This window comes from Notolabrus celidotus, chromosome 4 (assembly GCF_009762535.1).
Source record: "Notolabrus celidotus isolate fNotCel1 chromosome 4, fNotCel1.pri, whole genome shotgun sequence".
In the NCBI taxonomy this organism is placed as follows: domain Eukaryota; kingdom Metazoa; phylum Chordata; class Actinopteri; order Labriformes; family Labridae; genus Notolabrus; species Notolabrus celidotus.
Window position 1 is genome coordinate 8,970,009 of NC_048275.1, and position 18,570 is coordinate 8,988,578.

An 18,570-nucleotide genomic window follows, 5' to 3' on the forward strand; every position below is an offset into this window, starting at 1 on the left:
GCTTATAATTCTAAGCACTGTAACTTCAGACAAAACATGTTAATTATACTCAAAATTTCTTAAATTAATCGGATATAAATACAACTTTCTATTTGTAAAATTAAGGAAATAACCAGAACTCTTCAGCCAAACAAAGAGCAGCTGCAGGTCTCTATATTAATGACCTCACATCCAAATGAAAATTGAGACCAAATTCAAGCCTCAATGTGAAATTAGATAGTAGCTGTTAAATACTACAACCAGGAGAGTCAAATTAACTTAGTAACTTCCAGTACGTAAGCACTGTTTACTGCCCAAGCTCCTCTCTATATCAGTATATTGAACACTCTTCTCCTTATCTGACTCAGTCATGCAACAGACAAGTGACGGGGGAGAGGCTAACAAATAGCAGAGGGAACACATGACACCTCGGTGATTATTTGAAGACATTTGGAGTAAACAAATGTGAAGATCCTCCATGAGAGCACTTGAGGAAAGTCTTCTCCTCACACTTGCGTACAATACGCTGGACTTCGACTCTGCAATGAAACCCGAGACAGCAACAGGAGATGCAGTTGTGGTCACAAGTTTAGGGTCGGCATTTTGCGGGGTCCTCGATGCCATCTATAGCACACATGTCGACATTCAGCCGCGTCGAGTCTTCTCGACAGATGACCTTGCAGAAATCCATGAACCAAACTTCTAGAACATGCCGTCTGACTGCAGTGTGATATGAGTGGCACCATTTGTGGAAATGTCCTAAATTCACTGTGTCTTAAAATCATATACTGATAAAGTTATAAATGATTACAACACAAAACATCTTAATAGCAACTGATATTTATTTATAATAGTCTGAACACAGATACCTGGTACAAAATATCCCTTTACATTGTTGGAGGAACAAAACACAAAATGACTTTCTCATGGATTTAAAACTCCAGGAGACTTCTTTTGAGAGCTTCTTCCAGCTCTGAAACAGAAGAAAAGAAGAACATTGTTCTCAAAGTTATGACATGTGCACGTTAAACACTGAAAAATGCAACAACAGAATACTTGAAAAACTGCTTTCATTCTAAATTTAATAATGCTTTCAATCATCTTACATAGCTCTTGTTTTTTCTAAAGTACTGTTTTTGGACTTTTTTGCCTTTATGATAGGAAACCTGAAGAGAGACAGGAAATGTGGGGAGTAGAGAGCGGGGGAAGACATGCAGCAAATGGTCGAACCGGCGACTATAATAGCCTCTCTGTATGAGGGGCACTTAGACCGCTAGGCCATTACATAGCCCTAATTCACATTAATCACACAAGTATCTTACGCAATACAATCCACATTTATTTACAAAGTTAGTTTGAAAAAGTGTTGAAATATTCATGTCCTTCCAGCTTCATGCATGTTTTCAATGCAGACCACATTATTGCCGATAATTGATTTTTTACTTGCCAATTTTACAGTTTTAACCTGACATATCATTCAGTATATTTCCAAACTTGAACAATGTCTTCCCCAAGCTCTTATCATGCTTTGTGTCAGATTTTATTTGAATGAAGCCTACTATTTAGGCAAACCTACAAACATATAGGAATGTACATCAGTGCAGAGACTAAATCTTTGCTGAATGATGCCTACACTGGAAAAAATGCCCCTCCAAAAACAAAACTCCAAAATTTGCTTGGTAAGATTTCTTAAAATAAGAAGTAATATTTAGAAAACTGTGATCTTAAAATGAACAGGGAAAACTTATTTTAGGCATCATTTTACCAGTATTTTATAGTGTCTCAGAATAAGACAGGAATGCTAACAATTGGTATTTTTTCACTCAAAAAAAGATTTCTGCACTAATACATTTCATGTCAACTTCTTCATTTAAGATATATTATAGCGGCACTTCTCTAAGTTTAAGACCATCTTGTACTTGGAATAAGATTACAAAGCTTAATTTGAGCATTTTGAGATATAATGTCTTCTCATAGTGAGCTGGATATACTAATATTCAGTCGTGTTGTTTTTTTAGGATAAGCCAGCTATGCTCTAAAGTAGGTGTTTCATTGTGTGCATGTAGTTTGAGGATGTATATTTTGATCTGATTTAGAAGAAACAGTGTCTGAAAACTGAAACCCACCCTTAAAGAAAAAACAACTTTCTTTCTTTCTTTTATCAATGGAGCTGCTTTCTGATAGATTCTCCAATAAACCGCATTGACTTAAATCAAGTAAAGGGTTTGTCTTAAATCAAGATTATCCGTCTTCTGCAAATAAGATCTCAGCTTGAAAAATGTATGAAATGTAAAATAAACCTTGTTTCTTCTAAATTAAAACTCAAAACAAGATCATTTCAAGATTGTTTGAGTTAACAAGATATTTAAAGCTAGGGTTGGTAGTCTCGGAAAACCAGCATGAATTTGAATGTAGCTTTTCCTCATGACTCCGTCTAACCCCTCCCCTCCTCCCTCGGAGCTCCTCCAAAACGACGCTCCCCCGCTCACATGCACGAGCGCCGCTGATTCTCGACCATATGATCGTGACTGATTCAAAACCGGTCCTCACCAAAACATTCTCATAGTGAAAGTTAAAAACACAAACAAACATGGCTGCTGTTAGCACTCACAACTATCATGCTAGCATTATCCAGTTGTACCGGTGACACGATATCAGGAGAAAAGTTATAACACATATATAATACTGTAACAGCTCTACTGTTTGTTAAACGTGTTCAGTGTAGATGTTCTTAATTCCTACAGTGTTGACGGTCAGTGAAGGCATCAGGAGAGGTGTAGAGTGTGTAAGCGGGAGAGAGGAGATAAGTTTTTCATTCATTCAAACATTGATTGTTGTTTTGTTGGTTGGCGTGATCACGGCTGACAGTGACCGGTTATTAAAGCTCAACGTGTTCACGAATCGGCTCGTCATCCCTACAGCGTCCGGGCGGACGCTACAATAAATATATATTTTCTGTAGGACTTACTGAACGTCATTAATTATTCTGCTTGTTGGTGAGAGCTTTTTAGACTCTGATCCGGACTACAGTCCTGAGCAAAGCACCTCATCAGGTCAGAGGGGACAGGCCCGAGGACGAACGAGAGGGGCAGTAAATAGAGTCAGGGGAAGTAGAGGCAGGAGACGGGGACTCGGAGGAGTGCACGCCGGGGAAATGTACGCGCAGGAGGAGGGAAGAACAGCTGGACGGGATCTGATTGGTTTAAAATTTGGGGAGCCAAAAAGCAGTGATTGGTTGGTGTTTTCCCAGGTTTACTCCGGCTGTAGATAGCAGTTTTTTCCCACTCTTTTTTAGGAACACATCATGTAATGATTGCCATCAGGACATAAAGATCATTTTAACCAGTATGACAAAAAGTGTATCTAAATTTGATTACCAACCCCAGCTTTAAGATGCATTGTCTTAAAACAAGTCTCTCTATCTTGCTCAAATGGTACTTGTGAAGTAAATGTATTTCACTTGGTAAGATTCTGAGCTTGTGCAGTGAATATTTTACAGTATTAGGTACTCATGGGGACACGCAGAAGACTTGGTTAGGAGTCAGAAGAATGTAAACGAGGGTAGAGCTACTTGAGTAGATCTTTGTTCCTTACAGTTGTAGCCTGAGGCTGCAGTGAGCTCCAAACCTTTCTCATGGGGAGACAGAGGATTACATTCCCCAGCACATAAACACATACCTGCAGACTCTCTTGCTTCTGTACTCACAGATGGTGAATGGTTCATCTCTTCCTCAGAATCACCTGAAATAGAAGACATAGTCACTTTGCAGCTTTGGACAAAAACATAGCTGCTAAACAAAGCAAGTGCTTGTATCTGCTGTAATGAGGCTCCTGTATATATGTAGAAATGCTTCACTCTTCATTTGCTTCTATCAGAGTGACTCAGTTTTTATGTGTTTTCTGTTGCTTACTTTCATGCCTCTCCGTCTCCTCGTTGGCCTGATCCAAGTTTATGATATTCTCCTGTACTTCTACTTCCACATCCTTAATCCCTGAAATGACAACATAAAAGCAGAATCAAGTGCTGCACACAAGCAGTGATAATACGTGTCACATAATTCAAACGGACCTACCGGTGTTGTTTGGTTTGATCTTCACAGCGTTGCAGATTTGTACAGCGGTTGGCTTTGCTTTAGTGTCTTTGCTGCAGGTACTGGATGTGGTCCTGCAGGGTTCCAGTGTACAGTGTTTGGAGTGATAGTGTTTATGGAAATTCGGTACGTCCATAAATGTCACATGGCAAGTTAGGCATTGTATATCGAAGGTGTTGTCCAGATGCAAAGCTGGGTGTCGTGTGTGAATGTGAGTTTTCATCTGTGCGTAGGAAGGCACAGACACGTCACAGGGTTCACACACAAACCGGCATCTTCCCTCTGCAGACAGATTCCTCATGCACTGTGTGTATGTAGCTTTCCTCGCCTCTTTGCTTATCTCTGATCCCATGCATGGACACGTTAGGTTACTGGTGCTTTCAGCAGCAGCAGCAGGCTGAACATCTTCAGCAGCAGGCTGAACATCTTCAGCATCACTCATACAGTGGTAGTCCTGACTGTGAAGACTCTTGTAGTGCTGCAGGAATTCGCCCTCAGAATCAAACTGCATGCTGTCACAGAGACCGCAGAAGTGGAAACTCTTCAGCTCCCCGCCGTGCTCGTTCATGCAATGTCTGCGCACGGTGGACTCCTTGAAGAACTTCTGTGGGCAGTGTCCGCAGATGAATCTCTGATAGCTGTGACTGTTCATGTCACTGCAGTGTTTGTGGACATCCGCCTCCGAGTCAAAGGTGTCCTCGCACATCCTGCACATCCAGGTCTGCTCTGCTCTTGAAGAAGACGCCTCTACAGTGTTGTGCTCAACTGTGGAGGCTGAATGCAAGGTGACTTTGCTGCTTGTGGACGGCTTGGCATCCATGGCAGCAGCGAGCTCCTCTGGGACATCCTGTTCAGTGTAGTAGGTGTGACCGCTGTGAGCTTCTGACACATGGGACAAGATGTCTTGATACCGAGGCATTTCCACTTTGCACTTGCGGCAGTAGAAGAGGAAGTTGGAGAGATGAGCCCCACCGTGAAAGCGACTCATGTGCAGACGGGTTATTGAAGACTCTCCCATGCGTTTACCACACACTCCACACTGATGGAAAATCTGGTTCACAGCCAAGAGATGTTTAGTGGCTGAAGCCTCCTCTAGGAACTGTAGGCCACACTCACAGCACCATGCTGTCACAGTGCTGCCATTCATCATCGGGGTAAGTTTCTGCCGTTTGGACGGTGATTCTTCGCAGAACATCCTCTTCCTGTTTCTTTTCTGAAAAGGTGTTTCGGGGCCAGAGGACTGTGGTGTCTCCCGGGAGTCTTCAGCTCTCTGTGTGTGTTGAATTTCAATAAACCTGAAGTGTTGTAGGACTGCTTTCTCCATTGTGTGGTTGACCTCCACGTCATGTTGGGTTGACTCTTTGTGTTGTTCCATTTCAGCTTGGTTGAGGAAGATTTTGGAGCATAGTGAGCACTGCCCTTGTACTTGCAGCTGTTTCATTACCTGAGCGATGGTTTTATCGGCCTTGGCCACTGCACAGCCCTGTCTGCAGTTCACACTACAAAGAGAGAGAAGGAGAAAGGGAAAAAGAGCTCTTAACTTCTACAAAAAAATGGGTTTGCTTGCATGTGACATCACTAGATGTTAAAGCTGGGGTTGGTAGTCAGATTTAGATACACTTTTTGTTATACTGGTTAAAATTATCTTTTTGTCCTGATGGCAATCGATACATAATGTGTTCTTAAAAAAAGAGGTAAAAAAAAGCTGCTATCTACAGCCGGAGTAAACCTGGGAAAACACCAACCAATCCCTGCCATCAGGAGCCAAATCATGAAACCAATCAAATCCTGTCCTGCCGCTCTGCCCGCCTCCTGCTCTTACAGTTCATGTTTGTTTGTGTTTTTAACTTTCACTATGATAATGTTTTAGTGTGTTCTTACCGCTGAGTGAGACATGAGTTGACATAGTGCAAAACACAAACGATGTGCTGAGGACCGGTTTTGAATCAGTCACGATCATGCACATGCATGTGAGCAGGGGCGTCATTTTGGATGAGCTCCGAGGGGAGGGGGGGAGGAGTTAGACGGATTCCTGAGGAAAATGCTACATTCAAATTCATGCTAGTTTTCCCTGACTACCAACCCCAGCTTTAAACACTGTACAGTGATAGAATACATATATAAATATAACTTACTTAAAGTGAGCTTGAGCCACCTGATGAGAGGCCAGCACTTTAAAACATCGAGAGCATCGGACGTTAAATGCTGTGTCCTTGCACAGAGCGATGAGACGGTTCTTCACATGCTGCGGGATGGGTACTGGCACCGCTCTACCTTTTGTTTCTTTAAAAAGAACAAAATGTTATGAAGTTGCATCAAATCCTCTACAAAGGAAAACATATCAGCCCTTTATTTTATGTAGTCATGTGAGTACAGTTGGAGGATCAGCCTGAAATGACAACCAAAGTAGTTAAGTATATCTAACTTATCCAGCATCCACTGGAAACTATCATACACATAGACTGTAAATAAAAATGGACAGCGTTGCTCCGCCTCTTCCCGTTGTACGGTTCTGAGCCAAAAAATCCTCTCCTGGGCGCAGCCATTGTGCAGCCAGAGCCTGTGAAGCCTTTGTAATAAGCTCCGCCCTACAGCGTGACATCACAAGACGCTGTGTGCCCTTTGAAGTTTCACTCTACGGCGGCTGTGAATCAAAGGAAACCCGGAAGTAAAACCCCTTTTTTCAACATCTAATAACTAACGAAAAATAAACTTTTCAGAAAAAAGAGGCCTTGGACACAAAACATTCAGATACTAACTGCATATCACCACAGCATACGGATGTGAGAAACATTCGTACGACGTGTATTTATTTTTTTAAGTTTGACTGCTCCCCCATTCAAATGAATGGGGGAGACGGATTTTTTGACCTATACCGCAGCCAGCCACCAGGGGGCAGTCACACTGCTGAAAGCCTCACCACCAGGGCCGTGTCCGGCATGCTTGATCATACACATGTTTGGGAGAGATGTTATGGTCATATGTACAGAATCATAGATTCACATAGTGATAATAAAAGGACCCCTGTGGCACAGATAATGCAGAGAAAAGTCTAAATGTTCATCAAGCCTTACCACTCATGGGGAGTGACTCTGTAAAGTGGTTCTTGGCTGCCATGTGCTGAAGGCACTCATCGCGGAGGCTGAACAGGAGGTAGCAGGCCGGACAGGCAAAGCACAGAATGCGCTGATAGGTCTGGTTGATTCTGTGACTGCCGGGGTTAGATGAGGATAACTGGTAATAGAATAAAAGATCATTCAAAACATGACTTCCTTCAGAAAGTAACTGATGAATCATTTAATCAGAAATAGAAGAGTGAAAGAACCTTAGACTCCATGTGCCTCTTCCATGCATCTTTAGTCTGAAAATGTTGACCACAGGCGGCGCAGGCAAAGAGCTCTGATGGACTTCCTTTGAGATGGATGGTTGGGTCACAGGGGGAGTGATCAAACCTACACAAGATATTTCATCAAATATGACATCAGCGTTTTAAAGGAAATACTTCAGAGCCAAACAACAGAACAGAAGGTCACCTCTTTAAGTGCCCGCCCAGGAGGGCGCCGTTGTCATAAACTCGACCACAGTTAATCACGGGACAGGTGTGTGTTGTTTCACTCTCTCTGGGGACAGGAGCAGACCTGCGTCTGATTCCAAAACCAGTGGTGATAACTCCAGGTTTGGTACCTTGAAAAAACAAAGAGTTGTTGAAACATAGTGAAACAAGTGGCACTGTTGATGATGGCGGTGCTTTGTGTGACATATCCTGTTAAAAAATGACATTAATCATAAGTGTGGAGCATGTGGATTCATGGTTAAAATATGACATCAGCAATTATGCAACAATTTAAACATTTACCTGGCATCTTCAACCACATGTCCACACAGCGCTTTGCCTCCCGACTAGCTCCATTTATAGAACTAACAGACAGCTCCTGCTCTCCATGAGCTCTTTGTAAGATCTGCTTCTCCTAAAGAAAAGAAACATAACGTCACAGTATGAGACAGAACATTTTATGCCACCTTTTTACCGTAGTTCTTTCGTTAAGTGAAGAGAGTTCTGAGATGTGCTTATTTGATTTCCATCAAGTCTGCCCACTTGATGTCACTGTTGCTGCTATAACTGGCTTTATTTAACCCTATATGTTAGACTGTTTTTATTTTGCAGGCTGTGGGCCATATGAAGCACTTTGTGTGCTCTTTGTATGAATGGTGCTTGATAAATAAACTTGCCTTGCCTAGTGAATTAATAACCTCAATCCATTCCTTCAAGCATTCAATCAAAACTTTTAATATGAAAAAACTATTTCAAAATATCAAAAAATGTATATATGTCAAGAAAAGGCATAACCTTCAATGCTGTTGGCAGTGTCTTACAAACTAGCATTAGTTGGCACCTAACATTGGTTCATTTGTCAGTACAGTTGTTGAAAACTGTCATCTCATCAGTAGGCTTTTTAGCCCAAGTATTATTGATATATGTTGTTAAGCAAAGAAAAAATATTAAATTAAAAACTTGTACCCCTGGATTTTAAGCACCTATTTAACACCTATTTTACCTCTTTATTTAAGATAGTCAAAAAGAGGTGAAATAGGTTTAAAATACAATATTAATTCCACTAAAACAACAACAATCAGCTTCTCTTCATATATTAAGTGCACTATAACACATTCAAATGTTAGCTTTAAAAGCCTGACAGGGTGATTATAAAAGGTCCACACCTGAAGCACTTCATTTTTGTGGTTTTTTTTGCCTTTCTGTTAAAGTAAGTGAGTTGAACTACCATTTAACTACAAAACCCACAAGTATAGTTTATTCTTCCTGATACAAATTAAATAAAACACATAAAGCAGGAGGTGTTTCTGGAGTTATTGTGATGTTTTGCATGCATTAAAGTTTCATACTTGACTTTGCTTACCACTGCTAAGGATACAAGCACATGAATATAGACCAATAGTGAATATTTAGATCCACTTTTCCATCTATCTTCAGGGTTCAAAGGATGTCATATTCTTTTATATTTCAAGGTAGGACCAACAGAATGCACAAGGCACTGTCTTATTCCCTTAGCCTGCATGATGCACTTAATAAATATGAGTGTTTGGATGGAGACACAAACAAAGTACAGTATCTCAGTACTGATTCATGCTGAAGTGGGAACAATAACATTTACATTTCTTTTGGCAAACTGAAAATACAAGCTGAAGAAACAAACCAGGGACAACATTCTGATGTTAAAGAAGCCTTACCTTGAATGCTCTGCATTTATTTGCTTTCTCCTTTTTCTCCTGAGCCACTTGTAGTGCTAGCTTGTCCAGAGTGGATGTGACATGCCTTTTTTGGCAGGCGATTTCGTCTTCCATCTACGAGAGAATAAAAGGCGCGGCACTTTCAGAACACTCTGGATATCGCCATGCATTCACATTATTTGTTACTAAAAAAAGGGTTCTGTTCAGCCACTCACAGTGTCTGCCATTGATGAACATCCCTCATCCTCACTATCACTCAGTAGATCAATACATTCCAACACTGGTCTAAGAGGGCCCTCCTGAAACAGGTACAAGACACCGTGACATTAAGTGTTGGAGAGCTGCAGAGCCCCTTTAATCTAATGTATGAGTCATCATGTTCATTCAATAAATTAGAATTGATTGTGTTGCAATTGTGTACAATAGATGAAAAATAATAGGCTCATACTTCTGAAGTAAGAGGGGGTATACATGGTGTTCAAAATGATTTAATAAAGAATGAAAGCCTTTGAGGTCTCAAACAAAGATCCAGTCCAACCAAAAGTTGCTGCCTGTTTTGGGTTGATCTTGTTTGTTAATCTAACAGTAAAAAGCCTATGCAGATATCTTAAATAATACCTTTAAGCAATCCAGGTTGTACACCTTAAAATCTGGAAAGTTCAAGTGTGAAATGCACTGTCAACAAAAACAACAACAACAAAGCACTGAGTCTGATTGCCAGATTAGTGGTCCTCAGACAGAAATGAACTTGTACACATGACTTACTGATACAAACTCCACTTCTTCCACCTCATCTTCGTCTGCTTGAATTGGAGAAGACATTTCCCTGGGGAAAATAAAACTCATTCAAGTCTTGAAGCTGCAGCAGCACCAGTTCTGATCGTGCATGTTTAAGGGGGGAAGGGTTAGAAATCATCATGAGCTAGTAAGAAATGTGTCACTGTGGATCTCTAACTATAGCTCTGGAAGCAGGCCTGCAAACTCCAGATCAGTCCAAGTAGTCCAAGACCATTTAGTTTTTGATTCCCCCCTTTACAGCTGGATAATGCTTTGGCTTTCAAAAACAGCAGTTTCATTTTACATTTGGTCACGTTGCTAACGTTACTCTGTAACTATTATTACACCAAGCAGCTGTTGTTAGCATTCGTATAGCAGGGTTTCGAAAATAGAGGATATGTAAAAGCATGCTATGGTAGTTGAATAAGTATGCACTGTCCTGCTTCGACTTAAGGCTTTTGTTAAGTAACAGAACTCCACTTACGCCTTTGTAATGCCTTGTTTCGACAGATTCTACAGTTCATATGCAAAAGCAAACATTCAGGCAGGGTTACTTCCTCGCTCACTGAAGGAGACTTTCTGTTTTGTGCTGCCACCGGTGGGTGGAAGACAAACTGCGACGGTCTTTCTCCTGAAATCACTGTGTTGATGCAATGACGCTAACCGCCGCAGGTGGCAGCACTGAGCATCGAGCTGTTGAATACTACCCCGGTATGTCCAGCGAAGAAGAAAACAAGCGGCAAAATCAGAGTGTTGCATTTAAGTGCTCCCAGGATGCTTGGAGATCACAAGCTCGACAGATCTTCTTTTCATATCAGTTAGTTAACAAGCCTTAAGTCGTGGTGTGGAAATAATAGTGCTAGAGGAGAGAAGGTGTTCCTTGTGTGATCTGGAGGAAGTTGAAAATGAAATGCACTTTTTATTCTACTGTCCATTTTATGACACTGTGGTAGCGTCTGCATTCTTCTATGCAGTGGTCTGCTGGGGAGCAGGGAGCACAGACAGGGACAGGAAAAGACTTAACAGACTGGTCAGGAGGGCCAGTTCTGTCCTGAGCTGTCCTCTGGACTCCATAGAGGAGGTGGGTGAGAGGAGGATGTTAGCCAAGCTGACATCCATCATGGACAATCCCTCTCACCCCTTGCATGAGACTGTGGGGTCCCTGAGCAGCTCCTTCAGCAGCAGACTGAGACTCCCACCCTGCAGGACGGAGCGCTACCACAGGTCCTTCATCCCATCTGCAATCAGACTGTTTAACACCAGCACTGCTGTGTCCTGTTAATCATCTGTTCTCACCTTTCATTCCACTACATGGAAGTTACTATGTGACTTGGCACATTCACAAATAACTACTGTATCCATCTGAATCGCACTGTTCTTCATACTGTGTATGTTTGTTTTTAAATAACCTGGTGCAATTTTTATTGTGCAATAACTTACCTTATCTATTATCAGATAGAAGTGTACATAGTGTGTATATATATGTAATAGTTGCCATATTTTATTTTATTCTATTCTATTCTATTCTATTCTAATTTCATTTCATTTTATTCTATTCTATTTTATTTTATTTTATTTTATTTCATTTTATTATATTTTATTTTATTATATTTAATTTCATTATATTTTATTTTATTTTATTATATTATATTATATTTAACCCTTGTCATTGCTCTTATTATTGTTATTATATTTTTTAACTATGTTAGTTAATTGTTGTATTCCCCTGTCCCGTGTTGTAACAAAAGAATTTCCCCCAATGGGGGACCAATAAAGTATATCTTATCTTATCATATCATGATCTCAGGTGCCTCCTTTTCATCAAAATATCAGAAAACTGTCCTGATTTGTTTTCCATGTCTGATGAAGATAGACTTCAGTTCCTGTTTACTCACAAAGTGTTCCAGTTTGCTCAGTTTGTGTTAAATGCTGTTCAGCTGTGTAGGAGCAGAATACTCTATGTCTGATTTAGTTGTTGTCACTTCCAAATGTCTGAAGTGTACCACTGTGCTTTTGAATTACTTTAGGTCATTGTTGGACATGTGCAGTATTGTAACTGCTCTTCTTTCTTCTTCTGTTGTTGCTCCTGTTATAGTTTGTTTTTGTGGTGTCTTGTAAGTCAATATGGGCTGGGCACCTTTATGGTGCACGACACGATGAATAATAAATAAACTAAACTAAAACTAAAGCTATAAAAACTATTGGTCGTATCATTTATATGTAAAGTCACACAGGTCACATTTTCTTTTTTGAATATTATATAAAATAAATAACTTTTCCCAGTTTTCAATGAATTTGTTTCGATTTTTCCCACATTCCCTGAATGGCTTCGTTGCACGTCATATAAGCACAACCTAACAGCCACCTGCAATAAACTTTAAGAACCCAAATTAGTTGCAAACATAGACTGTAAATAAAACGGTTGCAAATAATTAAATCTGTAGTTTAATTTTTTTTTTTCATTTATTCTGCAAGTATAAGAAAGGAGAGGTTGACGTATTCTACAATCTGACAGGAGGGATGGTCTTGAACGTCTCTTTGGCTAAGCTAACGTTAGCTCTCTGATGTTGGACGGCTTCACTGCACGTCACTAAAGTCAGTTAAACACCGCTAACTTGGAAATATGGTGAAAGGAGCAAAATGGAGCTGAACATTACCTGTGCCCTCTCTCGACGCCTTATTTCCCCGTGTGGTTTCTATCTGTAGGGTTCAAACCAAAGTAAAGTAATGTTGTCTGGAACGTTCACGTCAAATGCAACGGAAGCGCTCCTTTTTTACCCAGAGTGTGCCGCGCGGGCGGGGTTACTGGTGTTTGGAATGGAACCATAAACTCCGCCCGTCTATGCTCAGTTTTTCTGAGCTGAAGTGTATATGAAGCTGTTAATAATCACTTCTGTGTTACAAAGTTATAACATTGACATTGTATTCATAGGAATAATTTACATTATTAACTAACAATTGTATTAACATATTCTGCCTTATATACCATCATACTTATCTTCAATGCTAGTTTGGTCCTCTGGAGCAAAACACACCAGGTCCACTGATTGGCTCACTCTCCAGGTTCCCAGAGTTCATTCTGAACTGGGTAGAGCTGCCTTTTGCGTTTTTGCATCATCTGCATGGAACTCACTTCAATGCACTTTAAAAATGAATGCACTAGTTTCTTTTAGTCATTTTACATCATTAGTTTTACAATTTTTAACCTCTGATTGTACCTGTTTTAACTGACTTTGTGTAACATTATTTCAATGCTTGTAACATTACTTTTTAATTGTTGTCTGTTTTTAATTGATCATCATTCTTTTAGGGTTACATCTTTTATTTGCTTGTCATGCATTTTAATGTTTCTTTTATATACTCGTCGCCATTGTAAATGAAGGCTTGCTCTCAATGATTTTCGAGTTTAAATAAAGATAATAATACTATTGCACATTCAACTCAACTCAACTTAACTTTATTTATATAGCACCTTTCATACATAAAAGCATGCAGGCCAAAGTGCTTCACAGAATAACAGAGAGACAGAAAACAGCAATGGTAAAATTATAAAAATTATAAATGAAATACTTAAAAATCAAATCAAATCAATACAGTAAAATTAATAAAATAAGTAAAAGTTAAAAATAAGGTAGAGTTAACAAGATCAGATGAATACAATAAAGAAATAATTAATTAAGACAAATAAATGTTAAAGCAATAATCAAATTAATAATAATTTAAAAAATAATAATAAAACATAAAAAAATTAATGAGAAAACCTGACATCTATAATGATCTCAATATCTCTATTTGGGAATATAGGTATGCTTCTTAATTCTGTCTATACTATACATATGGTTTTTCAATATAACAAATGATGATGACTATGATGATAACTAACTACACATATTACCTGACTTGTGAATATTGTTTCAACCAGTTAGATTTTTCTAAACTTTAAGTTAGATTTCAGGGGATATGTTTTTGCTAGTTGTTTGTTTGGTATATTTAGATTTTTTTAGTATTTCTTTTGTTTGTTGTTTGGTGATTAGGTAACACTGTGGGCACCTGAGGTTATTCAGGTAGGTAGGTGTATTTTTTTTTTTTTTTTACCAGCACAAGAGAGGCAGCAGGAGCCATGATTTTTTAATTGTTCATTGTTTGCCTGCTTGCCATCCAAGAATAAACTATAAGAAACACTGAACTTTTGCATGGACACTGGACTTCTTTTGACTGCGTACAATACATCCCCACGGTGCATCAGTGACCCTTTGATTATGTTGAGTTCAAGTTTGAGTTTGATGTAGATTATCACATGTGGTGTTTATTTTTATTTTATCTCTCAGTTTGTCTTTGGTATTACTTTTTTTTTGTTTGTTATTGATTTTTTTTACCTTTTACACTTATTTATTTTTTAAATATTAACCTTTTTTTTTTTTTTTTTTTTCTAGTTTATTTTGAATTATTATCATTTATTATTATTGGTTGTTTTTTCATTTATTCACTTACATCGTTTCTTGTACAAAAAACATCACTTGCTTTAATTGTTTACATTGATCTTCTGTATGTGTAAAAATTCAAATAAACATCTTTTGAAAAAAAAGTTTGAGATTTTGCTTAATTATTGAGTTTTTAAGAGAAATGGTCACGACAAAGCTCTTTTATATATATATAGTTATTAGATTAAATTTGATAGTGTTTACTGTTTAACTTCATGGTATAAGGAATGCAGGAATAATGCAGAAATAATGTCTGACAGTTCACAAATGTTCTGACAGGATATGTATGTTGTAACTGTACACCATGAATGAAATATTAATGCAAAAGGACCGCTCAGTTCATACCAGCTCCCTCTTGTCATGTTGAGTGGACATGCATAGTAGTTAAAGTGTTACATACACGTGTCAGACTTTATTTAGTTTTGTACATACTTTTTTTAGAAGTTCACTTTTTTAATTGCTGATAATTTTTTTTAATAATTACTCTTTCATATGCTGTTTATTGTTTGCTTTTCTGCTGTAATACTGTAAATTTCCCTGTTGCGGGACGAATGAAGGAATATCTTATCTTATCGTAACTCATAGAAAGTCTGATGTATTTGTTTTTGGTGGTTATGTTATTGTGACTTAGATGAATCGCTTCAATGACCCTTCCTGCTTGCTCCTTCTTTACTTAATGAGCAAGTCATTAACTAGGTTTATTTCCAAACTCATATGCATGGATGCATTTTAAAGCAGTCAATTAAAAATGTGTGTGAATGCATGCTACTGTATTTACAGTTGAGGCCAAAATGATCAGCCTCCCAGGAATAATGGAACACTTTCCTTAAATTCTGCCCAATGTTTGCATCATTGATAAAACTTGATATAATCAAACATTCACCAGTAGCTTTGGTACATTTTGGAATGTAAAATACATTTTTAGGCAATATCAAATATAGTGAAAAATGGGGTGGTCAAAAATATTAGCCCCCATGTGAATGTTTGCTTTCAAAACACACCTGTGCAGTCAGCTGGTTTCCTAACAACACCTGTCGGTCAATTGGCTTCCTAACAACACCTGAGCATTCAATCAGCATTGAGATTTACTTCAGGGACTTCAAACAGGGCACTTGGACACATTATTGAGAGAGACTACTCATACTAACCATACCAAAGACAATGGAAATCAGTCATGAGCTCAGAAAGAAGATAATTGAGGCTCATAATAAGGGGGAGGGCTATACTGCACAGAGCCCAGATCTAAATCCTGTTGAGAATCTGTGGCGGGTGCTCAAAGTGAATGTCCATGCTCAGAAACCACATACTTTGGACCAGCTGGAACAATTTGCATTGGAAGAATGGGCCAAAATCCCTCAAGAGACATGTGCTAACCTGTAGAGAACTACTTGAAGAGGTTGTTGTCAGGTGTGGCTCAGAGAGGGTGAACTATTGACTACTAATGGCCAGGGGGCTAATAATTTGGAAATGTCATTTTTACCTTTTCTTGTTTCAATTCATTGCATCAATATAATATCCCAATCAAACTTAATGAACATTTTGACTTTGTTATTTTGGAAACAAATAAACTATAAACACTTGTTGGAGAAATCAAGCGTTTTATCTGATTTCACAAGGGGGCTAATAATTTTGGCCTCAGCTGAATGTCAGTGTCTGGGGTTTTGTTCTGTGTCTATTGTGGCCTTTTTAAAACTGCAAATAAAAACACATCACACTGTTTGCTGGTCTGAGCTTTTATCCAGCTGGAGAAAAAATGCATTACATCTCATGAGTTCATCCCAAAATTACATAACCTAGGGTGGATTATGATTCGTGTTGGATCTTTTTTTTTCTCTGCCTCATCTTGAAAGTATTTGTGTTACTCATTTTAGTTTCCTGTCTTTGCAACAGTGTATTTTTTAGTATCCCTACACAGCAAGATTATCCTAAAATGAACTTGTAAATATGTCCAATACTTGAAGTGTTAGAAAGTAACATTACAGGATAAAAATGCATCTGATTCCTAATGCAATGTCTCACTGGACTGTTGATCATTACATACACACATAGCAGTATTATGGCCTTAATACTTTTATTAGTGGTGGACCATGATCCTGTTGGGCAGCAGACTCTGCTGCAGATTACAGCTCGGATGAATCTGCTGACTCTGCCTGCCCCTGATGAAAAAAATAAATAAATAAAACTTGTCGTCTGTGCTGAGTCATGCATTGTATACCTCACAATAATGGTACCAACAGTCTGGGTTGTCTTCTTTGCACATTTAGGCTGTCCTCTGTTCTCTGTGCGATGCTCCACGTTAGTGAGTGTGTGTCTTCTTACTCTTCTATCTGGAGCTTCCAGCGACATAACGCAGCAGAGGAGCGAGCTGTGTGAGGCTGCGGGATCTGCCCTACATCTCGCCTTTTAATAAGGATGATTGCTGCGGCGTTTTTGGTCTTATTACGGCCGTACAGCATCCAATGTGTGCTGCTGTTATTGCTGCTTTTGCTCGGGACTATAGCGACTATTTTGTTTTTCTGCTGCTGGCATCGAAGGCTTCGTAATGGAAAACATCCAATAAAATCTGTGCTCTCTGGACGCAGGAGCCGCGGTGAGTATATAGCGCAGGGCCAGCCGCATCACCTCATCATGACAGCTCATCTGTGTACACTGCGTGATCTGTGTGTAGTCATGTAGTCTATTTAATATGTTCTTAAGCATTAAAGTCATTGTAGCCATCCTGATCATGCAGTGTGTGGTGAGGGTGACATCCTGCACATGTAGGCGTAAAGAAGTGTAAGGACACTATGTTAGGGTGTTTTTAGTTTGAGCTTTAAATTTGTATTTTTGTAATTACATAAGAACATGCCTGTAGTGGATATCTGAAATGTCATACCTTATGGAGCATGTAATTTCCCATTCTAACATATGTTATCTTTTCATGTATAGTTGGCCTCCGAACCCATCATTTTCGATCAGAGGTAGGATGAACTTTTCTCATTATGGATCTGAGTCATTTCTCTTTAAAACCTTCATTCTAATTAGAAAATAGTTCAAAGCCCCATGTAGCCTCCACGCCTTAGTATCTCCATGAGAGTGATACTGCAAATGTTTTACTCTTCAGCTAGTTTCTTGAGACTTTTCCAGAACTGCGCGACTATTTCAAGGACCATGATGTGCGCAATGCGCATGTTAAATGTATCAATAAATAATGGAGCTTTATTTTGAAGTTTAATTCTTTAGGGGACATTAAAGCAATTTTACTCAATCTGCAGAGATAAATAACTTAAAATATGCCCAAGGGTTCAAACTGTATTTAATAGAATAAGATATATTTGTTATGATGTTTGATGCTCAGGTGCATCAAGCAAAACTTCTGACAGAGGATTTCCGCTTTCTGACTTCGCCTTCAAAATAAAACTACACTATTATTAAAAACCCTCAAGTACATCAAAATGCATGTAAACAGCTTAATTACACAGCATCTGATTATGAGTGCTGTCGTATCAAACATAGATGAACTGATTATTTTATAGACCTGGCATTTCCAATGTAAAGGGTGGATAAGAAATGTCACTAAAATTAAACTTTGTGAAACGTTATAGTACATCAACCTGCCTGATATGAGAAAAATATACAATGTGTGATAATATTCAGTGTTGTGACAACAATATGAAAGATTAATTAGCTGTAAATAACAGATTTTGTGTCTATCAGCTATAACAGATTTTGTGTCTATCAGCTGTACTTCATGTTTGACACTATACCTGTTTGCAACATGTCCCTCTTTACAAAATGATCTGAAAATATGTTTCCCTTTCTTTTTCTTCCATCACTAAATTGGTTACAGTTAATCTGAGGGTAGCTGATAGATAGCTCGAGCTTGAACTCCATCTGACTGCATCATAATGGTGTTAAAGCATTGCAACTATGCACAGATTTCACCCCATAGGTAAAATGTGATTATGCTGAGTGAAAGTATTTATTGCATATATAACATTTCTTCTTGTTTATAG

The 18,570-nt window shown here is 38.8% G+C and overlaps 1 protein-coding gene across 4 annotated transcripts; it reads right to left on the reverse strand.

The window, feature by feature from the left end:
- Positions 1–803: 803 nt before the first annotated feature.
- znf451 (zinc finger protein 451) lies at positions 804–12,878 on the reverse strand. 4 transcript variants are annotated; one of them, XM_034681892.1, is made up of 13 exons: positions 12,752–12,878; positions 10,083–10,143; positions 9,533–9,616; positions 9,318–9,431; positions 7,927–8,038; positions 7,604–7,754; positions 7,396–7,522; positions 7,145–7,304; positions 6,206–6,353; positions 4,053–5,569; positions 3,891–3,971; positions 3,658–3,720; positions 804–952 (listed from the first exon to the last, which is right to left on the reverse strand). In XM_034681892.1, exons 2-13 carry the CDS (start codon positions 10,137–10,139, stop codon positions 912–914), a joined length of 2,655 nt encoding a protein of 884 aa, XP_034537783.1. In that variant the 5' UTR covers positions 10,140–10,143; positions 12,752–12,878; the 3' UTR covers positions 804–911. The 4 variants fall into 4 exon arrangements, with proteins under 4 accessions (XP_034537783.1, XP_034537782.1, XP_034537785.1 ...); XM_034681891.1 differs by lacking the exon at positions 12,752–12,878 and adding an exon at positions 10,579–10,736; XM_034681894.1 differs by lacking the exon at positions 9,533–9,616.
- Positions 12,879–18,570: the final 5,692 nt, after the last annotated feature.

Excerpts from the sequence above, each read along its gene's own strand:
- znf451 (XM_034681892.1), bottom strand. The coding sequence starts at position 10,139 with ATGTCTTCTCCAATTCAAGCAGACGAAGATGAGGTGGAAGAAGTGGAG. Across the intron at positions 6,354-7,144 it reads AGAGTCACTCCCCATGAGTG|AAACAAAAGGTAGAGCGGTG; the intron begins GTAAGGCTTGAT and ends TTCTTTTTAAAG. Across the intron at positions 5,570-6,205 it reads GTGGCTCAAGCTCACTTTAA|TGTGAACTGCAGACAGGGCT; the intron begins GTAAGTTATATT and ends CTCTCTTTGTAG.